This window comes from Pezoporus wallicus, unplaced genomic scaffold (assembly GCF_028554395.1).
Source record: "Pezoporus wallicus isolate ANWC-B61680 ecotype Strahan unplaced genomic scaffold, APGP_CSIRO_Pwel_v1 contig_5863, whole genome shotgun sequence".
Classification (NCBI taxonomy): Eukaryota; Metazoa; Chordata; class Aves; order Psittaciformes; family Psittacidae; genus Pezoporus; species Pezoporus wallicus.
Window position 1 is genome coordinate 292,850 of NW_026635152.1, and position 27,888 is coordinate 320,737.

A 27,888-nucleotide genomic window follows, 5' to 3' on the forward strand; every position below is an offset into this window, starting at 1 on the left:
TCGGGGCGGCGCGCGCAGGTGGCCAAGGCGCGCATGCGCATCCGGGCCCGGGTGCGGGGGCAGGGACGCCCGGCGCTGACGGCCATGGAGCGGAAAGGTGAGACCCGCGGCGGCCCGCACCGCACCGCGGCGCGCCCCGGGCAGTGCTCCTCCCGCTGTCACTCAGGTCTTTCCGTTCTCTCCCCTCAGTGCTAGCGCTGCAGGCCCGGAAGAAGCGGACCAAAGCCAAGAAGGACAAGGCCCAGAGGAAGTGAGTGCGGCCCCCGCTCCCCTCCAGGCGGCAGCTCCCGCCGCCTCAGCGCTGCCTCCTGCCGCCTCTTTGTTACCGCCGGCCCTGCCCGCGGGCACGGGGCTCACGGGGCGACGGAGCCTGCAGACCCCTCGGGCTAGGCGGGTGTTGGAGGCGGCTTTAATTGAAGGCACGTTCCGCGGCACGGGCAGGCGGCTGGTGGCCCGGGGCGGCGGGTTTTGCTGCCCCGCTCTCCGCCGGGCCCTGCCGCGGGTTCCTGGGCGGGCTGCGGAGCGAGCTGCCGGGGTGAGGAGGCTCCGCGGCCCCGGTTTTCGGTGGTGAGCTGCGGTCGTGCTCAGCCGCTTCGGGCCCTGCTGTGTCCCCGCAGACCCCGTCCTTCAGCCCCGGGCTGTGCCTGGGGGCTGCCGGCGGCATCTCCCTTCTCTGACCCCCCGCCAGGCAGCGTAGTAACTACTGCCTTTAGGAACCAGCTTCTCTTGAATCTTTCCCCACCACCCCTCGGCTTTTATTATTTAATCTCGCCGTAGGAACGCTGTGATGTGGTGTTGACTTCTTTTTCTACCTTTGATGCTCTCCTGTGGCTTCTCCTACCGCAGGAATGTCACAAGCCTTTATATGTGGTGAGCTTTTGAATGCATATATAAAATTAAAGGATCTCAAGTATGTACTGAACAGTGGCTCCCACCAGACTGCATTAAGTACTGCCTTCAGTGCTGCTCGGGATGCCTTTAGAGTAGAAGGCGGTGGAAATCTTAGTGCCAGTTATGTATGTTCAGTAAAATGCTGCTTCTTTGTGTAAAAACTTGGGTACCTCAGGAGGTTTTATACTCGCTGGGGCTTAAAAACAAAGGTATTCAGTGAGTAAGGCTTTGGGAGGGAGCTGGAGATGGTTTTCTTTAATGCTTTTTGGGTAACTTCCTCTGACAAATCATGAGGATTTAAAATACTTTCTGAATGTCTCCTGCAAAGATTCGGCTGGTTTGAGATGGAGCTTCTGAGGGGTGAAGAGCATTAGTTAAACTCCAGGAGTGCCTTAAGTTACCGTGCTGCTTTGTCTGTCTTCCTGGTATTTCTTGATGGCAGCATTAGGATAATTTCTTAAGAGCTCTCCTCTTTCTAACCATGATCTGCATCCTAATTTCTGAACGAATATTGTTGTTTAATTCTCTGTTACTTTTTCTTGCTTGGCTGCAGACACACAATACTGACTGCCCATAGAGTCCTGCAGTTGGAAAGACCCATTTCTGTGTCAGTTCTGAGGTTGCTGAATGGTAACTTTCAGTTCTGGATGGTATTTTAACTCCTTTTAACCTTAAGCCTTAACCTTTAACCTTAAGCCTGAGCAGGTTAACTGCACTGCTGCTTAGTTGGTGGGTTTACCACTAACCTTGATTTGAGTGAAGAGCTAGTTGTAAATTCTGCATTTATCGTCTTAAACATCATACTTCAACTCTCTTTCCTGGTACTGTGAGTTTCTTGGATCCTGCCTCAGGAACTTGCATGTACTTTTTATGTACTTTATGTTGTACCACAAAAAGAACCCAGTGTCAGCCTCTAACTTCAGGTGCAGCTCCACAACATTTATGCTCTTTAAATACAAAGCTGTTTTAGTTAAATCTTCTAAAATAAGCGTAGTTGGGTTGTTGCAAGATTTTTTTTCTATAAAATATAAACTTGAAACCACATGGAGCATCCTTTTAACATCTAATGTTCCCTTGTAGTTGGTTAGATCACATACATGTAATTTTTGCTGGATGAAGGGCAGTAAAAAGCATGAAAGGACTGATTTTAAAAGGTTAAGATTGGTAAGTATTAGGAATTATCTTTTTATAGGTAACTATAAAAATGCAGAGAATGTTCTGAAGGGATTTAGAGCAATTCAAAATAGCTTTCACTTTAGAAATGAGCTACACCTGGTTTAAGTTTCCCTGTCCACCCAATCCAGTTAAAACCAACCAAAACACCAGCTTGGATAAAAATAATCAAAATGGGCTGTGTATAGTACAAACCAGGAAAGTTAGGGCTTTTTTTCATCATTCACAAGTTAAAACTGCTACTATTTAGGTTCAGACAAAACCAGCCTAAATTGGCTATTTTCAGAAAACCCTTGTAAATACTAATTAAAGTTCCATCTAGATGATGATGGTTTTTTTTAATGTGAAGGTCAATCAAATTCTTCATTTACCACAAATTCAGGATGTTCCTGTTTCTTCCCATTCTTCCTGTCTTAAAAGTTTTATTTGGTATCAGTGATGGAGTGAATGTCCCCCTAGGATGAGGGGAATGGCTTTAACCTGCCAGAGGGGAAACTGAGATGAGCTCTTAGGCAGAAGCTCTTCCCTGTGAGGGTGCTGAGGCACTGGCACAGGGTGCCCAGAGAAGCTGTGGCTGCCCCATCCCTGGCAGTGTTCAAGGCCAGGTTGGACACAGGGGCTTGGAGCAAGCTGCTCTATGGAAGGGGTCCCTGCCCGTGGCAGGGGTTGGAGCTGGATGAGCTTTAAGCTCCCTTCCAACACAAACCAGTCTGGGATTCTGTAAGTGTGCATTTGTCCTCACATACTTCTCTGTGGAAAGGGCACAGGTGAGGTTTCTTGGTAATGCAAAGGAGAGGTATCCATGTCTTCTCACCTAAAATTACCCCTAATCTTTTGGTAGTCTGGCAGAACCATGAAACCAGATGTCTCAGATCTGCTTAGGAAGCTTCTGCTTGCCCACCTCATTGGTCCTGTGGTTGCAATTGTGGAGTTGGAAGAATATAATTTTCAGTTTCTTCTTATCTCAATCTTTTCCATAAAAAAGGCAAGGAATTAGGATGAAAATTTCTTTAAATTATTTTTGGAGATGAGAGGCAACCTTCTGCTAGTCTTTTCCTTAATACTAAGAACATCTCAGGAAATCCAGACGTCACAGCTGTAGTTGCTAATAAAGCCCAGGGAGTTTGATACATTGGCTACTGTGGTATGTACTGCTGCCAGGAAAGAGCTTTGCTGAAAGCTATCTGGGGTAATATTTGATGTGTTAATTTATCATTTTGTGAGCATCTTGGGCACTAAAGGTCAGTTGATTCCCAAAGGTGCTCAAAAAAAGCCCATCTTTTTAAAAGGAGCTTTTAAAAAGTACGCTTCCAAGCTTTTTTCTTACTAGAACTTTAATAACTTAAAGTCTTCCAACAGCTGTATCTGATGAGGTGCATCCAGGTAGTAATTTTTGCCCAATTGTCCATAATGCAGGAGATCCTTGCACTTTGAAGCAGTTAATAGTGTCTTTGAGGTTTGGTGTTGGCAGACAAATGCGATGGGCCTATTTACAGCCGTCCTTAGGAGGGTGAAGGAGCTGCTCAGTGCTTTCCTGGGAATGCTTCTTGTGCTCCTTTTCGTTGTCTGACTTGTAGGGAAGTGAGAACAGAACTACTCCTGTGTTGTGGTGGTGTGTGAGCAGTGCTGGATGGGGACATCCATGAGCACAGCAGGAGTAAGGAGTGATTGCAGTTGAGCAGTTCCGCCTTTCAGTCACCACGAGGTGGCTGCTTCTTGCTTTGCAGGTCCGCATGCCACGTGTGTGCGGTAAGGCAGAGTCTGCTCAGGAGGCAGTGCAGGCAAACAGGAGCTATAAAGCTTGATTTTTTTATTTTTCTTTTTTTTTAAAGACCCCAAATGCTGTTTGGAGGGGATTGTTGCTTGGACTTAGTTCCTGTATGGATATAACGTCCATTCCTGGTTGAAGTGATACTGGAGCATGCCATCTGCATGCTTTCAATTGCAAAAAGATTAATGTCCTGTGTTCTAAGGCTGTTGAGCTGTGTGAACCAAAGCCTGATACGTGAAGAAGATCTGGTACTTCAAAACCGAGCTTCTCTTTGAAAAGACAAGCTTCTATTTGAACTAAAATACAAATACAGGTGTACTTTACCAATGGCTTTATTAATTTGTAATATAGTCAAGCATGTTTGACTGTTAGACCATAACTGCCAGTAAAATACCCTGGGTTTTTTTGGTTTTTTTTTTCTGTGTTGTATTTTGCAAACCTTGAGAAGCTCAAACTATTCTCTTTGTCCTAGGAAAAAAATGAGGTTTTAGATTACTGCTGAGATTAAGACCCAGAGTTTTAAAAACAGGCTAAAAACCCCCATCCGGATTCAAAATAAAACAGCCAAGAAACTGAACAAAAAGTTCTGTGTTATACCTCATTTTCTCTGAAATGAAGAAAAATAGCATGTTACTAGAACTGGGCTTACAGAGCTGTATGATGTGTAGGTGACGTGTGCGGTTTTGGCAGGCCCAAATGATAATGCTGTTTCATCAAGTCCAGTGTCTTGCTTCAGCAGTGTCTTTTGTTCCAGGAGAAGCTGGCTGACTCGTGCACAAACCCAGCAGTTCTCTGTAAGGGATGTTGAACCAATTGTTCCTCAAAGCAGAATGTTATTTCTGTGAGCCTGCATAACTACAAAGGTAGTGGCAGCCCCCCAGTTACAGTGTGTGGCTTGTTCTGGAAACTCGAGCTGAAGTTGCTGTCTCCTAATTCTGTGTGTGCTGATGAATTTATTTAATCCTTTCTTACAGATTTACCGAGTTCTATAGAGAACTCGGTTGGTCTTTCTCATTTCTGAGTTCAGTTTCCTTTTGTTTCAGAAGGAAATTTAAGTGTTGTTTTTCTGATCTTTTTCGCTGTTCTTGTATTTGAATTTCCTAAAAAGCAAGTTTTCAAGTGAGCTCTTCAATATGAGCTTAAAAGATCTTGATTTTCAGTCCTTGTTTTTTCACTGGCATTCTTCAGCTCCTGGAGATTGTGTTGAAGTGCTTCTTTTCCAGACAACACTTCTTCCAATTCTTCTTTTAAGAGTTCCTTTTTCAGAATCCTGAATCAGGGATCTGTGTTGTATATATTGAGCTGCATTTTCTCCCTCAGGCTTCACAAGTAGTTGCTCTGGCTCCCTCTACCGCTGGAGGGAGGGCAGTGGCAGAGCTGAGTTGGTACCATACCCCTGTTTTACTTCCTCTTCCTTTTCCCAAATGCCTGCAATATCTGGTATTTTCAAGGAACTGATCTCCAGTTGTCTGCAATCTTCTGGTCAGACTTGTGACACGCAGTGAAGCCTCACTTCTTTCTTCCTCCTCAATAGAATTGCTGTGAAGAGAGACAAGGAAGTTGGTGATTTTTCCATCTGTGCTGTGTGGGGAGCAGAAGGTTCTGATCAGAAGTCTGATACTCCTCAGTCTGTTATTGCATCTCTCGCTTGCATTGCTTTCCTGCTGCCTTTGTGGAGCCCTGGAGTTCTGATAATCCTCTCATATTCTTCCTCAACTTCCTTATTCAGAGCTTGGCCTGGGATCAGGATCTTGGATTATGTTTTCCTCACCTGTCTTTTATAATTAATATCAGGGCTACATCTTTCATAGCTCTTTTGAACATAAGTTTAAGGTAGAGTCAGAATGCATCGCCCACAGGATTTTTTCGTTCACATACAGAAGTGATTATCAGACTGTGACAGGACACAACTGCAGATCTGCTGGTTTCCATGGAAGTCCCTTGGTTTGGAATAGCTGGAACAGCAGACGGTTTTACAAACAGCTTGTTTAATGCTTGTGTGGGTGAATGGGTACGGGGAGCAGGAGACTTGATTGCCTGTTATTTGTGTGCAGTGCTACTGTTCTGTGAAATTACTACCTATGTTCAAGACTGAACTCCCACGGAGCCACTGAACAAAAGTATGTCTTAGTACCTCTGAGCACTCTTCCTTCAAAACTAAACGTTAGACCATTTCAGGTCTTCTGAAGGTCTCAGCGGTGGTGTTCCCGTAGCCCTGGGACAGCTGCCCCACAGCAGCAAGTACTGTGCATTTGCCCTGCTGGCAGAAAATACTGGTTCTGTATTCGGAAAATTGGGATGCAAGAGTGAATGAGTGGCAATAATCACAAAATAATGTGGGTTATAGACTTTTAAGTCTCCCCTCCTAATCTGTGATTTATAATTCCCTCAGATCCCCTCAAAGCCTTCTTGAGCAGAACGGTAAAGTGTATACAAGCAAGGAAAATACTTTTATCAACTCAGACCTGAATTCATAGTGAAAGTTTGAGTCTAAGCAGTACAATATTTATCAATCACTGGGTTTGCCATCAGATCTGTGTGTAAGTGCTGGAGGCTGGCACCAGAAGCAGTTGTTCTGACTGGGAATGCCTTAACATGATTCTGGAATTACAGGCACACTATAGCATAGTAACGAGATGCAGTCTGACAAGCATACTGTACTTAAATAGGCATTGTCTTAATGCGTGCATGTGAAAGTGGGAGAGAAATTTGAAATCCTGGCTTTTCACCATCCCATAAGGAGCCTTTTTCCCCCCTATTTCCCCAAATGAAAATGATCTCAGTAGCACTTGGAGCAAGCTCTGGCTGCAGTGGGTGTGCAGCCCTGGTTATCCCTGGCTGGGTGGTTGAGGTGGAAAGCGATGCAGGAGTCCCTTAGTGTGTTGCAGGGCTCTTACCTGTGGCTCCTACAGTATGAGCTGGATTCCTCATTAGCCTTGCATTCCCTGAACTGAATTCTCTTTGGGGATGTTTCAGGTGTGTCATTTGAGCTTACAAATAAGGAGTGACTGTTTGTAAAGATTATGCTGCCGGTGGCTTAAAAATCACTTAGGAAAGCAGACTGGCATCCTCCCTGCAAGTGTCAAAGAAACTGAGGTGAAAAGGAGTCCAAGTATCTCTTCTGTTAGCACATATATAAGTATGTTCGATGTGAGAAAAGTAATTTGGATTAAATGCTGTCTTCCTTGCTTGGAGGTGGATGGGGCTCTGCTTTTGTATCTGCTCAAAGCAGGTAGGTAAGTAGTATGGGTGGTGATACTTCTGCCATTTTGGGGACAGGGAGAAACACTTCCTGTACAAAATAGAGTTTTGAAGATGTCAATGTTAATGCTCTTGATTAAGAGAATGAAACACCTCTGCAAGTATTTTATGTAAGTTACCGGGCTAGAGAAAGCAAGTTCTGAGGTTTGGTGGTGAAGTTGAGACTTGACCACTGTGATGGCTTCACTGGTGATCTATAGAGGCAGCCAAGGGGCCCATGCTGGTGCTGCTCCACAGCACCAAGAGCACTACTTTTCATTCCACTGCCTCTGCTAACAGGCATGACTGGTATCCCATCTTCTCATCCTCCTGATGCTGTTGGTTCCACCTCAGTGCAAATCTGTAAGAATACACATCATTTTTAATCACTTTTTACTTTTAGTGCATGGACCAGATAAATGATTCTGTGGGAAACTGGCAGGAGAAACTCTAGAAAGAAAACTCGAGACTCTTTGAACACTTTTTGTGAGGAATAAGTGACTGACTGAAAGCTTAGTTCCTGCAAATACCTGTTGCTGTCCCTGCTGGGCATTGCAGGGGGAACAGAGTTGTCAGGTGATACATTCAATCAGTGTGGAGCAAAATCTTGTCTACAGTGGAAAATACTGCATGTTGTTAATACCTCTTCTAATGTTTGTCACTGTGAGGCTGTTAAATGCTCACTGAAATTTGAACATCCTTTTAAGGTGAAGGTATGTTAGATCTACAGTCAGATGAAACCAGTTCTCCTTGGTTTAAAACTGCAGGGCCAGCTTCAGAGTGTCTTTCACTAATACACAGTCCTCCACAGCAGGGAAAAATCTCTAAATGACTGCTTGCCATGTCACGTTGTTGCTGACGTGTTTCCCCTATCACTTGCATAAATGAGCAGGATAAACAGGCACAGGAAATGGAGGATGATGATAAGTGCCTGCTACTTTGAAGAACCCTCAGTTCACCCTTTTTAAGGGAGATTTGACTCCTTCGTCTGCTTGTGTTGTTACTTTTAAACATAAAGGATCAGTTTTGTGTGTAATGCTGGATGGGGAGGTTTGGAATTACATCAGAAAATTACTCTTTACTTTGAAGGCCCTTTCTCTCCTGTGTGATCATGCTGGCATTTCTGTATCAAAAGGGTTGTACTGTCAGCAATTACCATGAGCCTTGTCTCCATCCACGCTTTGAATCCAGTGGACTATTGAATAGGCAAATAAAACCGGCTTGTTCAGGAAGATGAAGTGAAGTATCTGACTGAATTTCTACTTTCATTAGAGGGAAGATTGAGACAGGGTGTAAACATCAAGAGGAGGTGAATCTCTTTATGCTCAACCCCTAACATGAGTGAATTTGCAGGGAGATCAGTGGAGAGCACCCCCCAGCCTTGCTGCAAGGCCCTTCACCTGCAATGCAGTGCTGTGCAGCTGCAGCTAGGTGGTGGAGGCAAATCCCTTTTCTCTCTCACTCTTGCACAAAGCTTTGCTGCGTTTGAGAAGAACCAGCCCCTCTGCTTGCCCTTGATGTCCCCCTCTTCCTGACCAGTGTGGCAGCTGGGTTTTAATGGCTCTTTCCAAAACTGTTGGGCTGTCTTCAGGAATATCTTTATCAATGGGAGGCCGTGCTTCATGCAGGTAGGTTACCCTCTTCAGTTTTTTCTTCATCTTATGAATTTGCACTTCTTCAGGCATTCTTGAGAAAATAAGGACTTTTGGGAGGGTCTAGATATGGATATAGTTAGATATGAATAAAACACTCCATAAAAGATCTAGCATTTTGCTTTCCGTGTTGTTTTCCTTAAGTAAAATACTGCTCTATAGTTGTAGAGAGACCCTGCAAATACAGTGAATTCTGATGATGAAATAGCACATTGAGAGAGCGAAAGTAAAAGGTGATCAAGGTGTTCGTAAGTAGAACAGAGATGGCTATGCAAAGAAGTACCCCAGAACACTTCATTTTTTTTTTTTTAATGTGTAACCATTTTTATAGGCTCTTCATATATATTATGTGCACTTTGCAGTGTTGCTGGCAGCTGTATCAGTTGTCATCTTAGAATACAGAGTAAGGATTTTTCTGATGTCTTTAGCAGCCTTTTGTGCCTCTTCAAATACTGTGTGTATGAGGAAGCAGATGGATGAGGGCTGTGGTTTTGTGTGTCTGTTTTTCGTTGGTATTAACACATTCTGCACTGATCAGATCTCTGTCTGCAGCTGACATGGTCACTTTGGGGGAAGAAGGTGGTGGGATGTAGTAACATCTAATGAATGTTCACAGGGAGGGAGAGGAATGAGATTTGTTTTGGTGGTGATTTCATAAAGGAAATAGTGCAGTAAAAATGTATGTGACCTAAATGTAGCTCACTATTACATAGTTGGTATAATAGATGATAATATAGAAGCAAAATGCTTTTGGATCCCCAGGACAGCCTCAGATGCATACTACAGGGTGTGCAGGTACAAGGCTGTCGGCAGCACGATTCATCAGCCCTTTCTGAGAGAATGGGGTTTAGTGCTTCCAGTAACTTCTTCCTTGATGCATGAAATTACTATTACTGCAAAGCACTCGGGCTGTGGTTTTTCAGGTGAATTTTCTTTTGAATCCACTCAAATCCCTCCATCTTCGTCAGTTACAAAAGTGAAGATCTTTAAATGGTGTTTGGAGAAATACTCTACTGCTTATGCTATGGGTGTGGCTACTGGCCTTAAATACTCCTTTCTATCCAATTGTGCATCCTGGCTTTTTACCCTGTCAATAGGATCCTGTTATATAGGGAGCATCCAGTCTCACCTTCCACCATTCTGTCCATGGTCCTTTCTTGCCTTTGCTGTCCGCTCTTCATTTGTGGACAGTTGACTTTATTTGTAGCTTAGTCGTTCCCAGAGGAATGCAGCACTTGTAAAGCAGCATTTTGACCTCCAAGAGTTTTCCCCTCTTCCCCAGTTTCCTTTTACCTACCCCTGACTTGTAATTCTGTGGCTCATGGGGGCAGAAAGTCTAAATACTGAATATCTGAGGGCTGGCTCAAGCTACAGGTTGTTAATATAGGTCTTATTAGCCTGGCAGCAGTGGAATGGACTGTCTGGCAGGCTTGTTTTATTGTTTAGGATCACTAATCTGAGTTGCTTATCTCTACCTGAATTAAGATATCAGCAGGACTTGCAACAGACTGAAAATAAATGGCGAGTGGTTTAATTGTGCCCAGGATGACCTTTGTAGCTCCTCTTTACTTAATGAACTTCAGTGTCAGATTGTAAATGGCTACAGATTCAGTCATGATCAAATTGGAAAGCTCGTTTCTTCCTTTTTATGCTCCATAGATATTTAAGATGGCCATAGCCTGAATGGTAGTAATGTATTTAGTGTATGAAGTCTCAGCAGAGTGCATGTGTAAACACTGAATCTTCATTCTGCTGTATAACTAGTCAAAATTGAAATACTAGATTTGTCCTGTGGCATAAGATCAGTGGGACCGCCCTGATATGATGTGCAGGGCTCCAGCTCAGTTATAAGTTACAAGAACTGATCCAAAAGCCCACATTCATTAGCATATCCACATCCATTGCTGTAAAGAAATGTGTTGCCCACCTCTTTGGACAACTCCAGCTTTATTTAATATCTCATACTTCTAAGAAGAAAAGCTCAGTGTATCCTGCCGTGCTTTGCCATTAAACCTTGCCAATGCAAATGGACTATAGGCATTGCTTTCATGTCCTTGCTTCAGACAAAAGGGTAGTGAAGATTAAACTTTGTAGACATTTAACCATTCCCTGTAATGCTGAACCCAGGACATAAAGTAAATAACTTACCTAGTTTAGCATTACCATTTCAGGAGCTTTTTTGCTGTAAGCGGTGTGCTACCACAGAGGAAGAGTTGGGGTACAGGGGATGTGGGGATGCCTTAGCTCAGGGAACTTGGCCACAGCTCAAATGCTCGAGAGCAATGAGGTGGCCTTTGCCAACGTGATCACGAGCAGGAACTTGGAGTAACACATTTGGTGAAAGTTAAACACACAAAATTAATGTTTTTGTTTATAAATGTGGGAGTGGAAAGAAAATACCGCCTTGGTGCCTGATCTCAATCCATCTGCAGTCACAAGCTCTTTGAAGGGTTGACAGAACATCTGCTCTGTGGATTCCCACTCACCACAGCTCAGACAACTGTCACCAACTTTAGACATGCAGTGAAGAGGCAGACTAGGGATGCAGCCCACCACACTGAGAGCAGGAGAAAGCCAGCCCAGTATTGTGGGGTTTAGAGTTCTGAAGTGTTAGAAGCAGAAGGATCATTAAATGTTCATTTGATCTCAAAGGTGAAAGGAACAACGGGACCAATTTCTAAAACACCAGTTTGATTTTTTTACCAAAGGAGTCAAAATTAATTAATGTTAGTTTTTAAGATAACATTAACCGGCATTTAAATCTTCAGCTCTTATATGAGGTGACATCTTAAAATATAAATCTACTTTAGAGAAATCCTCACTGAATGAAAAACTGAGAAGGGGTTCAGTAATGCGTTGGTGGGATTACCAAGCTTTTTAACTTGCTCTCTTGTTCAGTCTTTTCTTTGTTCCACTGTAAAAATGAATCTAGGGCATTAAGTTGTATTTCTCACTATTATCTGAAAAATTGTTTGTGTCTACTTTTATACTAGCATAGGAGTAAAAGCATTTAAATGTGAAAATAGATTTCTGGAGGCTGATAATTGCATCTCCTCCATTATCAGCAATCCCTGATGTGAAATGAAAACTACTGAACTAAAGAGTAACGTGTGTGAGACATGCAGTGTGTTCTCTTTCAGACCCGACACTCAGCATCGGGGCCCTGCTGCTCATTCAGAGAATGATATTCCAGAGCAAGAGGAAGAAATCCTGGGATCAGATGATGATGAACAAGAGGATCCAAATGATTACTGTAAAGGTGAGGACTTGCTTGTTTCAGGACAGGATTTTCAGTGTAACCAAAAATTTCCTTCATTTTTCCATCTACTGTAGAGAATGAAAATAGACTCACTCTAACAGTTTTTTGAAACTGTATGACAATAGTAATGTTTTTCAAACTAACCTGAAAAGGAGGAACTATTTTCCAGGGTTTCCTCTGCTATCAGTCAATATTTGAGTTGAAGCTGATTTTAATGAAGGTATTTAAAGCCGTTAGCTTTACCTCTGTGCCAGAGGGCTTTCAGAATCAGTAAAAGCAAGTAGGCATTCAGTTCCTTTTTGATTTTCATCAGAAAAAGGACACCTAAATCCTTCAAATCAGTTTCAAATTCTTCATTGTTTTCTTTTGAAGATCATCTTTGTACCATTCTTCAGATAACTTTGTGTCTGCAAATATAGGCTTCCACTCTTTCTCAGAGTAGAAACTAAATACAGAGCAAATGGAAACACCACAGTATATAATTGTATATCAAAAGGGTCAGACTGGTTTTAACATGGCAAATACTTTAAAAATGACAGAACACTGATGATACAAATTTAACTCATCAATTACTAGAAGCTTGACTACGTGCCCCCACCTCCAAGTGCTTTGTAAGACTACTTCTGTGATACTCTATTGTCAATATAAAGGCAGGGAGAAGCATGTAACAAATGCCATATATATGGTATAAAAAATGCACAGTAAAATAGCACAGGGACCTCTAATTGCAGTGTTTCTTCTGCTTCAGTGCTTTACTTCAAAGCATTTACATTACTTCTGGCATGCCACCCAAGTATTTGTGGGATTTTGTTAGTTGTAAAGCAGGTGGGAAGAAGAAAAAGCCATTGTGTGACTGCAGTCGGTACAGCTGTCACTGTTGTAACTGAAATCTTCTAGTGAAGAAAAAGGACTTCTGCTGCTGGAGCTAACAAAGTAATGGATAGTAATTCTGCATTTTGTTTATGAACCAGCCAATCAAGAGAGACAAATCTTCCTGACAAAGCACGTGTTTCATGGGTGGTACTTGCTCACCACAGTTGAATAGTAAGTGCCTGGAATCGAGGGTGCAGTTCCAGGTTCTGGCAAAGATTTATACCTTAACAGTCACAGTTTATTCTCTGTATTCTGTTTCCTGCAAATTCTGTTGTCTTTGTGTCTTTGCTTCTGTCATGGAATCCTCCTGCATAGTCAGCAGCTTGGGAGATACTGGGGGTACAGGGAGGAGACTTTTGTGTTTGTAGTCATGTTACATGGCAAAGTGCCTTTCAGTCAGGAAAGCAGTTGCAGGGGGAACTCCACTGGGGTCTTGAGTTCAGTTCTCTTTCATGTTATGAGGACAAAGCAATGCTGGTATTCAACTGTAAGATTCTGCTACTGAACCTCAGAAGCAGTGCTTTCCGAAGGTGCTTAGTTCAGTAGACTTCAGATGCTTTCACTGAAGAAATGCTGTTTAGTGGTGCTACAGTGATGGCCTACATTAAAAAAGGAGGAAAACTTGGTCATTCTACTTCAATTATATTAAAGCTTTTCAGGCAACCAGAGGGCTGTTGGCAGCTCTTCTTCTGGCATGCTTTATATTTATTCCAGTGAGATCCAGTTAAAGAAACATTTGCATTTGTTTATATGATTAAAAATGTAAAACACATCAAGTCTGCCTCAAGTGGTGATGCTTGTTTCACAGACTGCTCTTCAGTGCTTGTGAGATCACTTCATAGAACTTTCCCACTGTTTTTCCTAGGTGGTTATCACCTGGTGAAAATAGGAGATCTCTTTAATGGACGATACCATGTGATTCGGAAGCTTGGATGGGGCCACTTCTCCACTGTGTGGCTAGCCTGGGACATCCAGTAAGTCTTTCTGTTCTAGCTGGTGTTTCTGGTGGGAATGCACATTCTAACACAAGAGTTTCTGTATTCTGGGCCCCTCAGTTCAAGAAGGACAGGGAATTGCTTGAAAGAGTCCAGCGCAGAGCCACAAAGATGATTAAGGGGGTGAAACATCTTGCTTATGAGGAGAGGCTGAGGGAGCTGGGTCTCTTTAGCTTGGAGAAGAGGAGACTGAGGGGTGACCTCATCAATGTTTACGAATATGTAAAGGGTGAGTGTCAGGATGATGGAGCTAAGTTTTTTTCAGTGATGTCCAGTGATAGGACAAGGGGCAGTGGGTGTAAACTGGAGCATAGGAGGTTCCATGGGAACATCAGGAAAAATTTCTTTACTGTGAGAGTGACAGAGCACTGGAACAGGTTGCCCAGGGGGGTTGTGGAGTCTCCTACATTGGAGATATTCAAGGCCCGCCTGGACAAGTTTCTGTGTGATGTACTCTAGGTTACCCTGCTCTTGCAGGGGGGGTTGGACTAGATGATCTTTTGCAGTCCCTTCCAACCCTTGGGATTCTGTGATTGTGCATACAAGTGTGCAAGAGGGAATTAACAGAACAAACCATATGTGTGGAAAGAGTGCTTGTGTGTTTGGCAGTCTCTGAACTATTATTTTATGAGAAATTACTATTAAAAAAAAGACTCAAAGACAGTCTTCATGAGTGCTTAAAACTTATTTTTCCATGATGCCTTAAATAAGTAGCTCTCTTGTACGCAGAAGAGTTAGTATAATCCTGGAAAATAAGTTCTTTGAGCATTAACAGTCTCCAATTTACTTATTCTGTGTGTGTAGAGGTAGGAGATTTGTGGCAATGAAGGTGGTGAAGAGTGCAGAGCACTACACAGAAACAGCACTGGATGAAATCAAGTTGCTAAAATCGGTGAGTGCCCAAGAGTGGGGTTCTGATGTTTTATTTTATTTTTTACTTCATTTGGGGGAGTTCACATTTATCATGCTTCATTCTGGATCATCTGGCTGCAGAGAAGTTGGAGAGCAACCTAACAGTAATGCAGTTGATCTGACTTCAAAATATATTCTGGCCTGGTAATTACCTCAAGAAACACAAACCTCTTTTATTTTCTCTGCAGGTCCGCAACAGCGATCCCAATGATCCAAGTAAAGAGAGAGTTGTTCAGTTATTAGATGACTTCAAGATTTCAGGAGTTAATGGTTCTCGTATCCTTTTGAGAAATAAAGGCAAAGAATTATATAAAGATGGGAGTTAGCTAGGTAGCTGTCACATCAGGACTGCTGCTCAATGTCCAGGCAGCCCTTTCACTTCCCAAGGAAACCTGCTGTTGAATTACCTGCCTCAGAACTGCCTGCTCAGCTTGAGAAGGATCATTCAGTCTGACATAGTATGTGCAAGTGGTGGAGACTGCACTGCTTAGTTATGCTTTGAACAGGAGAGATCATGTTAACATGAGGGTGGCTGCATCTGCTTTCCGATTGAGGACAGAATGGCTCTGTCAGAACCCCTCAGTTTCACAAGCAGCCTGGTAATAACCCCTTACTGAAATAAAACACTATAAAATACTAAGAGCAGTAAGTAAAAACAGCAAACACATGCACACTGTAACTTGATAGTAAGGTGGGTTTCTAGTTATGAAAGCATCTTACCTTGGACTTCATAAAAATTTCTAGGAGGTTTAAAGTGTATTGCTTTGAAAATCCCCTCTAGTTCTGTGAACAGCCTTCTTATGGGCAGTGATTTGTGGCAAGTCCCAGTAGTGAACCCTTAAAATTAGAAAGTTGGATTTCTGTGCTTGTTGCCCTTGAATTTGATTTCAGTGAGCTGTAGGCTCTAAACCTTCTAACACTTCTAGAAAACAGTAGCCCCATAATGTATCTCCTCTATGAACTTTCTGGTATTTAGCATCGAGTAAATGTTGAGTTCATCTTGAATTTATTTCACTCTTGTGAAACACTTTCTGCCAGTGTAGAAGAAAAGCAACCTAATAAAGTGGAAGTTTAGCTTCTAAAGCAAAAGCACAATAAGGTGTTACTGGAGTGACTGTAGCTGTTCAGAACTTATAGACAAAAGGCAGATAATGTAAATATTGTTGAAGTTGAGGCTTGTCAAAAGTTTATTTTGCTGGTAAAGAGGCAAGGGAGGGTGGAGAATGTTCCAAAGAAACTTATGAAATGCAAATTTTATTATCTTTTCAGGTAGTGCTGGCACAGAATGATCTGGCATTAAGTTTTGCCTGGGGCAGGAGCCTAGGTTGTTCCAAAATGTACACTCTTGGCTGGAAGCTGCCTCAATACTAGCAGGAGCTACTAATGCACACTTGCTTGTGTAGCTGGCTTTCGCTCAAAGCCAGAGACTGCTGCTGCTGTGTTAGGACCCGTGTCCTAGCCATCTCCATCCCTCTGTGCTTTACATAACAACACTGATGTGTGGGACAAGGTGATACTGTTAAGGAAGGCAGCTTGTGTTAGAAGGATGAGAGTTCTTTAATACAAAGCATATAGCTGGTATGGTTTTCTTTTGATCCTCAGTCCTGGGACTTCAGGGCTCCTTGCTTCAGAATTTCCATCTTTTTCCTTGACCGAGCTCCAGATATCTGTATGGTGTTTGAAGTTCTAGGGCATCATCTTCTGAAATGGATCATCAAGTCAAATTATCAGGGGCTCCCACTCCCTTGTGTCAAAAAGATCATCAAACAGGTCAGTTCCTGTTCAGTTCTGACTGCACTGTTCCACTCGACCCAGTGAGAACTCTTTCACTAATCCTCAGTTCGAAGAAAACAAAAAGCACTGGTATCTTTCTCATGCAAAACAAGTCATTCTTGGGTTAATATTTTCTTTCTCTACTGCAAAAACCTGTTATTTTCTGACACTTGAACCATGGTGGGAGGCCAGCTTTGCTTTTAACCTTTTGTTACCCTCGTTATTCCTTATAAGTGCAAATATTTTTCTTTTAAACTCTGTCTCAGTAAATATGGTGCTTAATGATGGAAAGAGCAAGAGAAACCTGTTCTTCATACTGGATGGTTGCCTAAGAAGTACCACACACCTACATGTGAGGTGAAGGGGCAGAGGAGAACATGATTTTATTGTAGGGTGTTAAGATTAGATTTTCAACTATGATAAATTATGAGAGTAAAGAGACAGTATTTTAAGTTCACAGCTAAAATCTATATGTGAATCTTGTATTTCCTGGAACTGAGTAGTAACCACTGATCACATTAGCTCTAATCTGGAGTATTCTCACAGAAGCCCTTCAGTGGTCATCTTAGGCTATTTTGAGTTTTCCTTCACTCTCTGTTTGCTTGTCCTTTGCTTTTTCTAAGGATCGGTTTCCCTCTCTGCAGGTTCTTCAGGGTCTGGATTACTTGCACACAAAGTGTCGAATCATTCACACTGACATTAAACCTGAGAACATTCTCCTGTGTGTGAATGACCAGTACATCCGCAGGCTGGCTGCAGAAGCAACAGAGTGGCAAAGATCTGGGGCTCCCCCACCATCTGGCTCTGCAGGTGACTTTTCCTGCAAATTGGTGTTATTCCCCCCCCCCCCCCCACATTGTCACTGCTCACACTAGGGAAACTTCCTGAGTACGGTGTAAAAAAGATGATTTACCTGGTGTTTTTGCAGAAGTCTGGAAAACTTGTAACAGAAATGGCTTCCTTAACGTGAAACATCCCTAAAGATCTGAGAGCAGCCTTTCTCTCATTCCCAGTTCCTTCTGTTTCTCTCCAGGATATCCATTGTACCTGTGACTAGTTGTGAAGAACAGCTGCAGTGTGTTGGAAGGCTGTTAGTCATAATCTTACAATCCTAACATTTAGCTGAGCCCATCATAGTATACCTTAGGGAAGCTCCCTCAACTTTGGTATTTTAATGCTTTGGTTTGCATTTTGTTTTTAGTAAGATGCGTAATACATGCAGTAAATGAAGCTGCATGACAGGAAGTTTAAGTCTGATATCAGTCAAGCAAGTCTATTCTCTGGAATTCTAATTATGCATTTCATGTTATTCTCTTTTTTTTTAATTCTTCTACTTCTGTAGAAAAATGAGCCTTCAAAATAACATTTGCTGATATATTTTTAATGTTACCAAACCACGTAGCAGATAGCTTACCTTTAAGATAAGAACACAGTTGCAGTTTTTACTTACAAACATACTAATTTACTGCTCTTCTTTCTCTTTCAGTGAGCACTGCACCACAGCCAAAACCAGTAAGTGTAATAGCTTTCATGTGTAAGTATCCATCTGCTTAGAGTATCTACTGCATCCTTTTATAATGCAGTCAACATTAAGGGAAAGCAACCTTGTATCAGAAGGTAAAGTGATCTGTGTTTGTCACAGACATAGGCGGCAGGTTCAGTGCTGTCTTGGAGATGTAAGCAGTGTTAGCTCATAAAGCACCAGAATAAGTAGTCTTTTTGGTGGGCTCAGGGTATGTTGTGAAGGTGCCTTTATTCTGCTTACTTGCAATTCCTTGTCTGGAGACTACCACAGGTTTCTCAGGTTAGGACAGAAATGCATGTAAGAGCCATAGACAGCTGTTCCAAAAACCTTAATGTGTGCTTTTTATTTGGAAGAACTGTCTCCAGAGTTCTCATCCCAGACTGTTTCCTCAGATCTAAAATAAATTAAACGACGCATTTTAGATTTGCTGAACTACCAAACGTTCAGTCCAGTTTCTCTGCTTGCTTCCACATAGGCTGACAAAATGTCAAAGAATAAGAAAAAGAAGTTGAAAAAGAAGCAGAAACGACAGGCTGAGTTGTTAGAGAAGCGAATGCAAGAGATAGAAGAAATGGAGAAGGAAGCAAGCCCTGGGCAGACACAGCCTGAAGAAGAGGAAGAAGCTCAGAGCCCTCTGGAAATGCTCATAAAAGTTAGCCCACCAGAGGAAAATGCCATCAAAAAGACAGGTATGGACCTAAAGTTATTGCTAAAGTAGCACAGTGTTGTCCTTTCACTTGTGCTGGCATGAATGAGCACCTTTAATAGAGGTGGCTGTTACTTAACCTGTTTCCATTGCATTCTGCCCATCTAAAGAGGCTAGGATATTTCCTATTAGAAACTTAATTCATAAATTACATGTTGAGAGCCTCCTACTTCTCCCTTGAGGCTCCCTTGAGCAACTTCAGCTATTACTTTTAGACTATGATCTTCTTTTCCACTCTTGCAGCTGAAGTTGTACAGGAGCAATCTGTTCTGATGGAAAGCAGTGTGGAAAAATGCTTAACAGAAATAAACTGCAATGGAGTAGTACAAATGGCAGACTTCCCAGAATCTGGCAATCAAGGATCTGTGCGACTTGAGGATGACCTTCATAATGCCAATGACTGTGGTGATCACACTCTTACACAGAAGAAGGAAAACTTGCATAGTTGTGATTACAGTCAGCGTAACGGTGACTTGGAGAATAGGCCTCAAGAAGCAATGTCGGACTCCTTTGTGCCCTTAGCTTCAGAAGATTCCATGGTGTGTCAGCCCACGTCCAATGAAGAGCAGTCATTCAGTGAGCAGGAGATTAATCATTTGCAAGAAAGCATCCGAACAGAAATACCTTCAGAGGACGAGAATGAGAATAATAACCCATCAGACAGCAAAGGTATAAGAGGAACCCTGTAAGGGCTCCTTTCTCCTTGGTGAGGGAGCGTTGTGTTCCAACGCTTCAGGGTATTAATAGGAACCTCTATTCTGGAGGCTGAATGGTTTGTGTTGGAAGGGACCTTAAAGCTCCTCCAGCTCCAACCCCTGCCACGGGCAGGGACACCTTCCACTAGAGCAGCTTGCTCCAAGCCCCTGTGTCCAACCTGGCCTTGAACACTGCCAGGGATGGGGCAGCCACAGCTTCTCTGGGCACCCTGTGCCAGCGCCTCAGCACCCTCACAGGGAAGAGCTTCTGCCTTAGATCTAATCTAGATTTGAAGTGATCAGAACCATCTGTTTGAGTGGTTTCCTGCCAGGAGTAATTAACATGACAGTCCTGCTCCGAGGTACTCACTGTTTGTAGCTTCCATTTGTAGCTGTACCTTAGTTTTGACTATTGAATGCATAAGTATTCCCACTTTTAAATACCTATACATTTGTTTTTCAGTATAGGAACGTTTCCTCCTTTGTATCAGGTGTTGCTTATGTGATTTTCATTGTTAGAAATATAAGTCTACAAATAGTCACTGGCTGTTAAATTATGGGATAAATACTGCTGTTCTGATAGTTCTGAACATGGAGCATAGGTAACTCCTCAGTTACTTAATACAAATAAATGCTCTCCCAGAACTGGAAATGCAGCCTGACTGAAATAAAGCATATACAGCATAGGAAAAAAACCCTCTTTAATGCTTTTGTTTAAACATGATTTGTTTCTGTGGGCAAAAACCGTAAGTCTTGTGGGTTTAGGAGAGCATAAGACACAGTGGTGAACAGCACTTTAAATCCATTCCAGGGGTGTCTGTGCTAAAAAACCTTGAGCCAATTACTAAACCTGTCCTTTTGCACTTTGAGTCAAGATCAGGCACAGTATATCTGCTTGGAGAAGGAAGGAGAAATTAACATCCACAATTCTTCCTGTAGCCTTTTCTTGGCAGATTACCACTGGAAAGTTGTAGGGATGAAAAGTAGCAAGTGAAATTTAAACTTGAACTGCATTTAGTTGGATGCCCCTGCTAGATAAGCTTAGGTGTCTTTTGCTTTTCACAGATCTCCAAAGTTTTAGAGCTTCAGCTGGATGTAATTTACTGACTTATTTGCTTTCTGTTGTGTCACTGTGGTTTTTCCCAATCTGTACCTTAACTCTTGTAACTGTCTACTACAGCAGTGAGTGATGGGTATGTCAGAAGGACGCTCTAATATGCGGACTCTCCTCCTTCAAATATTTAGGAAGACTTAAGGGTTGAGAGGGTTGTTTTGTTTCTGGCAATGCCCTTATTTAAATCTTCCTGTCTGGAAATGGACTTTTTAAGGCTGCGCAGAGAGCCTTGGAAACAGTCCCTCTCGCGTACACTTACTTGTCCTTCTGCTTTCTAACACCACGCGGGTCCTGATAGTGGAAGCTGTTCACAGTGCAGAGTGATTTTTATACCCAGGCTTTGGAGAGGGAAAAGTTCTGATCTGTGAGACCTTTCTTGTGTAGGGGGAGTGCAGTAAGATTTGGGTGACAGATGGTGACACTGTCCATGTAGCTTTAATCGGCTGTTGTACACATTGCCTCTAGGAAAATCAACTGCTGGGAATTTCCTTCTTAATCCTCTTGAGCCCAAGAATGCAGATAAGCTCAAAGTGAAGATAGCTGACCTAGGAAATGCCTGCTGGGTGGTAAGTGTGCAGTCTTTTCACATTGATTGTTTAAACCTGATAATTCATTCACAGGATCCCAAGATGGGAAAGAATTTGCAAAGTAGATCTATCTTAGACCTGCTTGTGAAGGTAGCGACAGTTTGAAACTACTTTGGGGAGAAAAAGAGAGGTGAGCAGGGATGCAATGAAAGAAATCATCCTTTAACAGAGGATTTCAGCCTGTGTGCCACAGTGGTCATTAGATGACTTGTGATACACCTGTGACCAGTGACACACATAATATGTAGAAATCTGTGAATATGAAGCTTCTGAAGGAGTCTGTTGTGCTCTTGGAGAAAGAAAAGTGCAAACAATTCCTCTGACATGCTGGTGCTATAGTTCATTAGCTTGTCAAACCTCTTCAGTGGATTCATCAGTACATGAAAGAGACTCATAGTTTTATTCTTTGCTTGTGCTTTTCTGCTTTTAGAGTTTGATGTTTCATGTAGAAGAAATGTCTGTTTTTTCTTGGCTGCTTAAATGGCAGAATACTTCAGATCGTATGGGAGAGATGAGTCCTAAACTCAGAACTGCATGTCAGGCTTGCAGTGTCTGGCAGGGTGGTCTCTTACATTGGTGTTGCTTTGCTTTTAAGGTAGCTGAGTCATGCTCAGATAGGAGAAGGGTGCAGCTTCTCAGTCTTCCTTTATGCTATTTTTGTGGTTTGCTGGACTCATGAGTGTCTCATGTAGAGCATTTGAACAGTATTTGTAGGAAGATAAATATTGAATGAGGATGTATATTTCAGATGAAGTGCCCTAGGAATGAGCTTTGAGCTACTCTGGCCTTCCAGGTTGTTGATTCTCCTCTTGTAAAGTCTCACAACTGTTCAGTAAAACATTTCTTCTGTTTAGCACAAGCACTTCACTGAAGACATCCAGACAAGACAGTACCGATCCTTGGAGGTGTTGATAGGATCAGGGTATAACACCCCTGCTGACATTTGGAGCACAGCATGTATGGTGAGTGCTGTCACTAGGGGATTTCTAACTGCTTCCATGGAGCGCACGGTGCAGCTCTTGTGTGCTCTGGGCTGCTGAGTTACTAACCAAGCCTGGCGAAAAACCCTCCCAGGTTTTAAGACAACTTCCAGACTCGATGAATAGCATGACTGCATACCAGAGTGGTTTCTTTATTTCCTTTGCCATATGTGGCTTTCCTTTTGAAAGTTAGTTTTGTTCTACAGGACCAGCAGATTTCAAAGATGATTGGAAGAACATGGCAGCTATGCAGTTCTGAAGACAAGAGCCTTTCTGCTGCATCCAGCACTGTTACACAGATGTCTTCAGTACAATTTCATATTTTAATTATCTTCTGCATTTTTCATTGGCATGAATGGCAAAAATTTTGTATTTTAATCGTCCTCTGCATGAATAATTGTATAATCTGAGTGATGCTGAGATGAGGTTGAAGCTGTTCCTGCAGTAGCTGGCAAATGTAGAATATGGTAATTAAAAAACCAAATCGGTCTAGCCAGTTCCTGTGTGTACCTCTGGTGTCTTCATTCTGTGTTTTCTGCAAATTCAAGGCTTGGCTTTTATATTTTAAGCTTGGAAAATAGCGAGTGAAATAATTTTCACTGTCTTGGACGAATGTAGCAGAGTATCTGATAGGATCGTGTTGACTCTGCAGAACCTGTGGCCAGAATCACACAGTGGCTACTCCAAGCGCCTGATTGAATAGTTTGACAACAGCAGTCTGTAAAGAAAACTTAAGAATACAGGTCAGAGGTTCTGTTTTGATTAAAAGTGAATATGTAAAGGTGTTCTGGAATTTAGGAATGGTGAGTTGAAATGAATGCAAATGTTTTTCTCATTTAAAACATGGTTTGGTATCTAGAGAAAAATGTTCAGAGAATGACTGTTTGAAAAAGGTCTTTTTCTGTCTGAAATCCAGGGAGAGAGGAGAAACTTTGTAAAAAGGAAAAACAGTCTGGAGTTTGGACGTCACATCATTTTTCAAAATGCTGTTGAGGCAAACAGGCTGAGTTTGTGAAATGCCTTTGTACCATTCTACACAGGATTACTTGATGCAGAGTTCATCCAAGCTATGCCTAGGATGGTTTTTACTGCAGTTGTTCAAAGTGTTGCTAAGTAATTGCACATCTTAAGATGATAATGGTGTACCAGAGTTCTGCAGGTTTTTTGCTTCTGGCCCACAGAGAGAATCAGAATCACCCTGCAGCACATCTCACTGTGTGAGGTGTATTAAAGTGATTTAACATGCTCCTTTCTGTGTGTTTAGGCCTTTGAATTAGCAACAGGAGACTATCTGTTCGAGCCTCATTCTGGGGAGGATTACTCACGGGATGAAGGTATGATTGTCAAAGTCTTCCCTTTTTCAAATGACGCATGAAATAAAATGCTTGCTTCCTCAGAATGAGCCTTCTCTTGTGAGTTATCAATGCAAAGGCTCCTTGTGAAAAGATCCTTTACCCAAATCAGCACCAGCTGTGCTCTGTGGTAACGCATGGTGCAGTAAAGTCCATGTTCTTGTTCTGGTGTTTCCAGTCCCTCCTACTGCTTATTCTCTTATCATGCTTTGCAAAATGATCATTTTCTCAAATTCTCCTTCCCTTTTTATTCCACTTCCCCCTTGACTTTGTCACTGCTTAGCGTAATCTGATTTCAAAGTGGATCTCAAAGTGATTTTTAAGGGAGACGATGTCTTTGTCCTTGTATCACAGAGAAGGAAACTGGGGCATAGAGATGTCTTGTGTGAATTTGTCTCACTGTCTTTTCTCTTGAAAAACTACAGATCACATTGCATTGATCATAGAACTTCTGGGGAAGATACCTCGCAAGCTCATTTTGGCAGGAAAATATTCCAAGGAGTTTTTCACCAAAAAAGGTAAAAGGAAACAAAGCAAATGTCACTTATCCCTCATCCTCTGTGCCAGATACATGAGTGCCTTGCTGGAAATCCCATTTTACAACAGATGCTTCCAAAGATGCTTCTTTAAGCCTTTCCTTTCTTTTATGAAAGACTTCATCAGTAAAACTACAGCTAAATATAAGGCATTCTTGTCTGACTGCTCAAGGTTTCCTACATCCTACTTGACATCTTGATGTTGATCAAATGCAGCAGGTAGAAAAACAGTACTGTAGATACTTCTTCAGACTTGATTTGGCTTTATTTAGCTGATCTTTGTCAGTTGGAGGTGTTGTCTCACCTTTGAAGTCTTCTGTAGACAGCTTTGTCCCATTTCCAGCCTGCCAGACACCTAAACAGTGCCTTGCATCCTGTGCCATGTTGCTCAGGACACTTTATACCCCTATCATAAAGCTCTAAGTACCCCAGAAGTATATTGAGCCTCAAGAAGAAGGTAAAATACTTTTATTAAACAAAACAAACCCTTTTTTGTCAGTAGTATATTGCTTCCTCAGACAGTGCTGCATGTATTGGACAGACCCTTGGGCAACACAGTCTAATGTGAGGTGTCCCTGCCCATGGCAGGGAGGTGGAACTGGATGATCTTAAGGCCCTTTCCAGCCCAAGCCATTCTATGATTCTGTGTATTGCATGTATTCCACAGTGTTTGGCACAGTTGTCCACCATGTCAACTAGTGTAATTGGAGATTTAATGAAGCTAATATTTGCTGATAATGGACCAGAAATAGCAGGAGGGGAAGAAAAAGAAGCCATCAAGGAAGTACCTTTACAGAGCAGTCTTCAAAAGTGGATAGAAAGGGGGTTTAGTATAATTTTTCTTCCTCCAGCATGCCCTAGCATTTTATGCTCCCTGTGCCCCAACTATTAGAACAGTTTCTGAGCTCAGTCTGTCTTGTTCGCCTGTTTGGCCTATTTTGTTCAGCTGCTCTTTTCCCATGTCTCACACCACCTGTCTGTCTTGGTTTTCAGGTGACCTGAAGCACATAACTAAACTGAAGCCCTGGGGCCTTTTTGAAGTCTTGGTGGAAAAATATGAGTGGTCCCAAGACGAGGCAGCTGCATTCACAGACTTCTTATTACCTATGTTGGAGCTGATCCCAGAGAAACGAGCTACAGCAGCAGAGTGTCTCAGGCACCCCTGGCTTAACTCCTAGAAGCTTCAGCCCAATGCCACAGCACTACACTCTGGTTTACAGCATAGCCTACATGCACCCAGCTGCCCCTTCCCCAGATCTTCTTTTATCCTTTTTCATTTTCGGTGTGAAGCTCTTCCTTCAAGGCTTCCAAGATTTTAGATAAATCTAACCTGTTCTGCTGACTTTGCTTGCGTGACTCCATGGGGACTCTCCTCAGCCACTGGGCATCATCTGTATTTTGCCTTGATTGGACTTTGCCAAAGACTGATTGAGTAGAATATGAAGTTTTTCCTGTGAGTCTCCTCACTGTTATGTCCCACGTGTTACAGCTCAGCTGTGCTCAGTAAGCTCCCTTAGCTAAATTTCAACTCTCTTCCCAGGGGAGGGGTGTGAAGATGTGAACACCTCCTTATCTCCCTGAGTCAGGAGTCAGTTTCCCACTGTTGGCCCAGAAATGGGGTGAGAAATAACAGATGGCACCAAGGTGGCATTAGTTCCTTGTAGAGCAAAGGTCTTGAAATCCTCCATAGTTTTCAAGGTGCGTGCTGCGTTCTTTGCTTTCCACTCACATAATTTTAGTTCTAGTTGCTTAAACCTTTTAAAAAGAGCTATTTAAACCTAGGTTTTAGGATCCTTTAGTTCTTCCTCCAAAGTGCCCTGCTCCTTTACTTTATCCTTCCCTGCGCCCATATAGAATAGTTTCTGAACTCGGTGACGTTTTCTACTGCAATGCCTGTGCCTCAAAGGTGACAAGCAAAAGCTGGAACTAACTCCACGCACAATCCTCAGCATACAGATGGGTGCACCCTTTGGGTGTAGAGAGGGAGCCTTGTTGCAGGCAACTCTTGAAGCATTTTAGTGAGCTGTAAGGGTTTTTTGTTGTTGGTTGTTTTGTTGGGGTTTTTTTTTAATCCCTTAGTGGCACTTTTTTGCCTTGCTTGAGGCAGCTGCTGTATCCATGGGGCTTTCACTGAGGCAGTTTACTCTGGCTTTTAATTTCTGACCATTGTCTTTTTTTCCCCAAGTGGCATCTGTATGACAGCCACACTGTAGCCCTTGACTTTCCAAATCAACCCCTGAAGGCCCAGTGTAAAGACCTTTTTTTTTGCTTGCTTCAGGTGCTGGCCTTCAGAAAGAACTTCCCAGGATGGGACTGCCTTTTATTTTCTGGGCCATTAGCACAAGGAGAGGTAGCAGAAGTGGACTTTCTCCATGTAGAACTGGATTAGAAGCTGGTTTTGAGTTACCCCAAGCCCAAATGTTCTATGGGGTTTCTGTATAAGCTCAGAGGGGGTTGGATATAGTGAGGAAATGGGTTAATTTTAATTAAATCACTGTGGCATTTGATAGTTTTATGATGGCTTCCTTCTAGACTTGCTGATCCTATTACAGATTCAGTGCGTCCTTCTCTAAAACAAGATTTGGCAGCGTTGAGACTTCAGAAGCACTTCCTTACCCTGGACCAAACAGGCCTTTGGATTTGTGGTGGCGCTCAGAGGCCAGAAGTCACAGCAGGAAAATGCTGGAGGCCACGTAGATGCAATCCAAGAGGATTACACTGCCAAAGCTGCCCAGACCACTGTTAATGTGTTGCTTCTGTATGAGCGTTTGGGAATCTGTTTTGTAAGGATCGTTGATTCATAAACCTTGGTGTCATTTAATCCACTTGAAAAGAGTTTCTCTGGTCCAGTGCCTGATTGGGCTTATAATGCAAATCATGCTGCATGTTCGTTTAGGGGTAGATCAGGTTCTCTATGCATATAATCTAAAATTAAAGGAAGGTCATATACCAAAAGAGTTTTAACCTGCTGATTTGACTTTTTCACTTTCACCTGGAGTTCTCCAGTTGTGTGTTCTTCCATACCTGTTACAGAAGGACTGCAGACAGGATTGGGTTCCAAAATACCTGCTCTCTGCATACTGTGAAGATACATTGACAAATTGCAAACAATTTCTGTTGTCTGGAAAGCTCACCTGGTCCTGTGCACTTGAGACTGGCCCATTAAAGATCTTTTCCTAGAAGGGATCTGCACCTTCAGCTCCAAGAGTTCCTTCCCTCTGCCACACCAGACTGGAGGAGGAAGGTTCTTCCGATGATGGCCAAGGCTAAAGCCAACTTGTGAGTTGAAGACGTGCAGAAGCCACTGTCAGGATTCAGTCTTGTACTGTGTGCTCATTTGCTTGGGGTTTGTTAAATCTCCAAATTGCCGTAAAGTGCTCACACTAAAGGATTTGTACTTGCTGTGTCAGTCTAAAACCTGAAGGAAAATACATTTTTATTCTTTCTATTTGGGTGCTTTGTCTTATTTTTTCCTTGTGAAAGCCGTAACAATAAACAGATTATTTAATGACTGAGCCCTGTTCCTCTTACGCTCCCTCTGTAAGTGTCCTTTCTGAGACATGGTCCAGTGATTGCATTTTCTTTGCTGGCAAGCTCTTAGTTGTGATTTGCAGAATGAGACACTGGAAGAGGATGCAGGTGAAGATTTTGTTGCTGATACTATGATCCATTTTAAAAAGAGAAGAATAATCAATAGCAGGGCAGCTCTGCTGCTATTTTCCCACTCTTAAATATGCTTTTCTCCAAGTCTCTCATATATCTGCTCTTCTTCCTAGCAAAGAGTCGCAACACAAGCATCCCAGACTGGAAGGTGTTTGTCAGAACCAAGGGAATTGGCTGCTGCAGGAACCAAA

The 27,888-nt window shown here is 42.6% G+C and overlaps 1 protein-coding gene and 1 long non-coding RNA gene across 3 annotated transcripts; both read left to right on the forward strand.

The window, feature by feature from the left end:
* On the forward strand, positions 1-27,482 carry SRPK1 (SRSF protein kinase 1). 2 transcript variants are annotated; one of them, XM_057404068.1, is made up of 16 exons: positions 1-97; positions 190-250; positions 11,868-11,986; positions 13,725-13,833; positions 14,659-14,746; positions 14,955-15,042; positions 16,430-16,536; positions 17,184-17,349; positions 18,026-18,051; positions 18,540-18,753; positions 19,014-19,439; positions 21,045-21,145; positions 22,021-22,128; positions 23,411-23,480; positions 23,924-24,016; positions 25,028-27,482. In XM_057404068.1, exons 1-16 carry the CDS (start codon positions 34-36, stop codon positions 25,210-25,212), a joined length of 2,025 nt encoding a protein of 674 aa, XP_057260051.1. In that variant the 5' UTR covers positions 1-33; the 3' UTR covers positions 25,213-27,482. The 2 variants fall into 2 exon arrangements, with proteins under 2 accessions (XP_057260051.1, XP_057260062.1); XM_057404079.1 differs by lacking the exons at positions 1-97; positions 190-250 and adding an exon at positions 8,050-8,703.
* On the forward strand, positions 4,488-5,975 carry LOC130596461 (uncharacterized). The gene is made up of 2 exons (XR_008971526.1): positions 4,488-4,552; positions 4,590-5,975. It is a non-coding gene; the product is annotated as an uncharacterized LOC130596461 (long non-coding RNA).
* Positions 27,483-27,888: the final 406 nt, after the last annotated feature.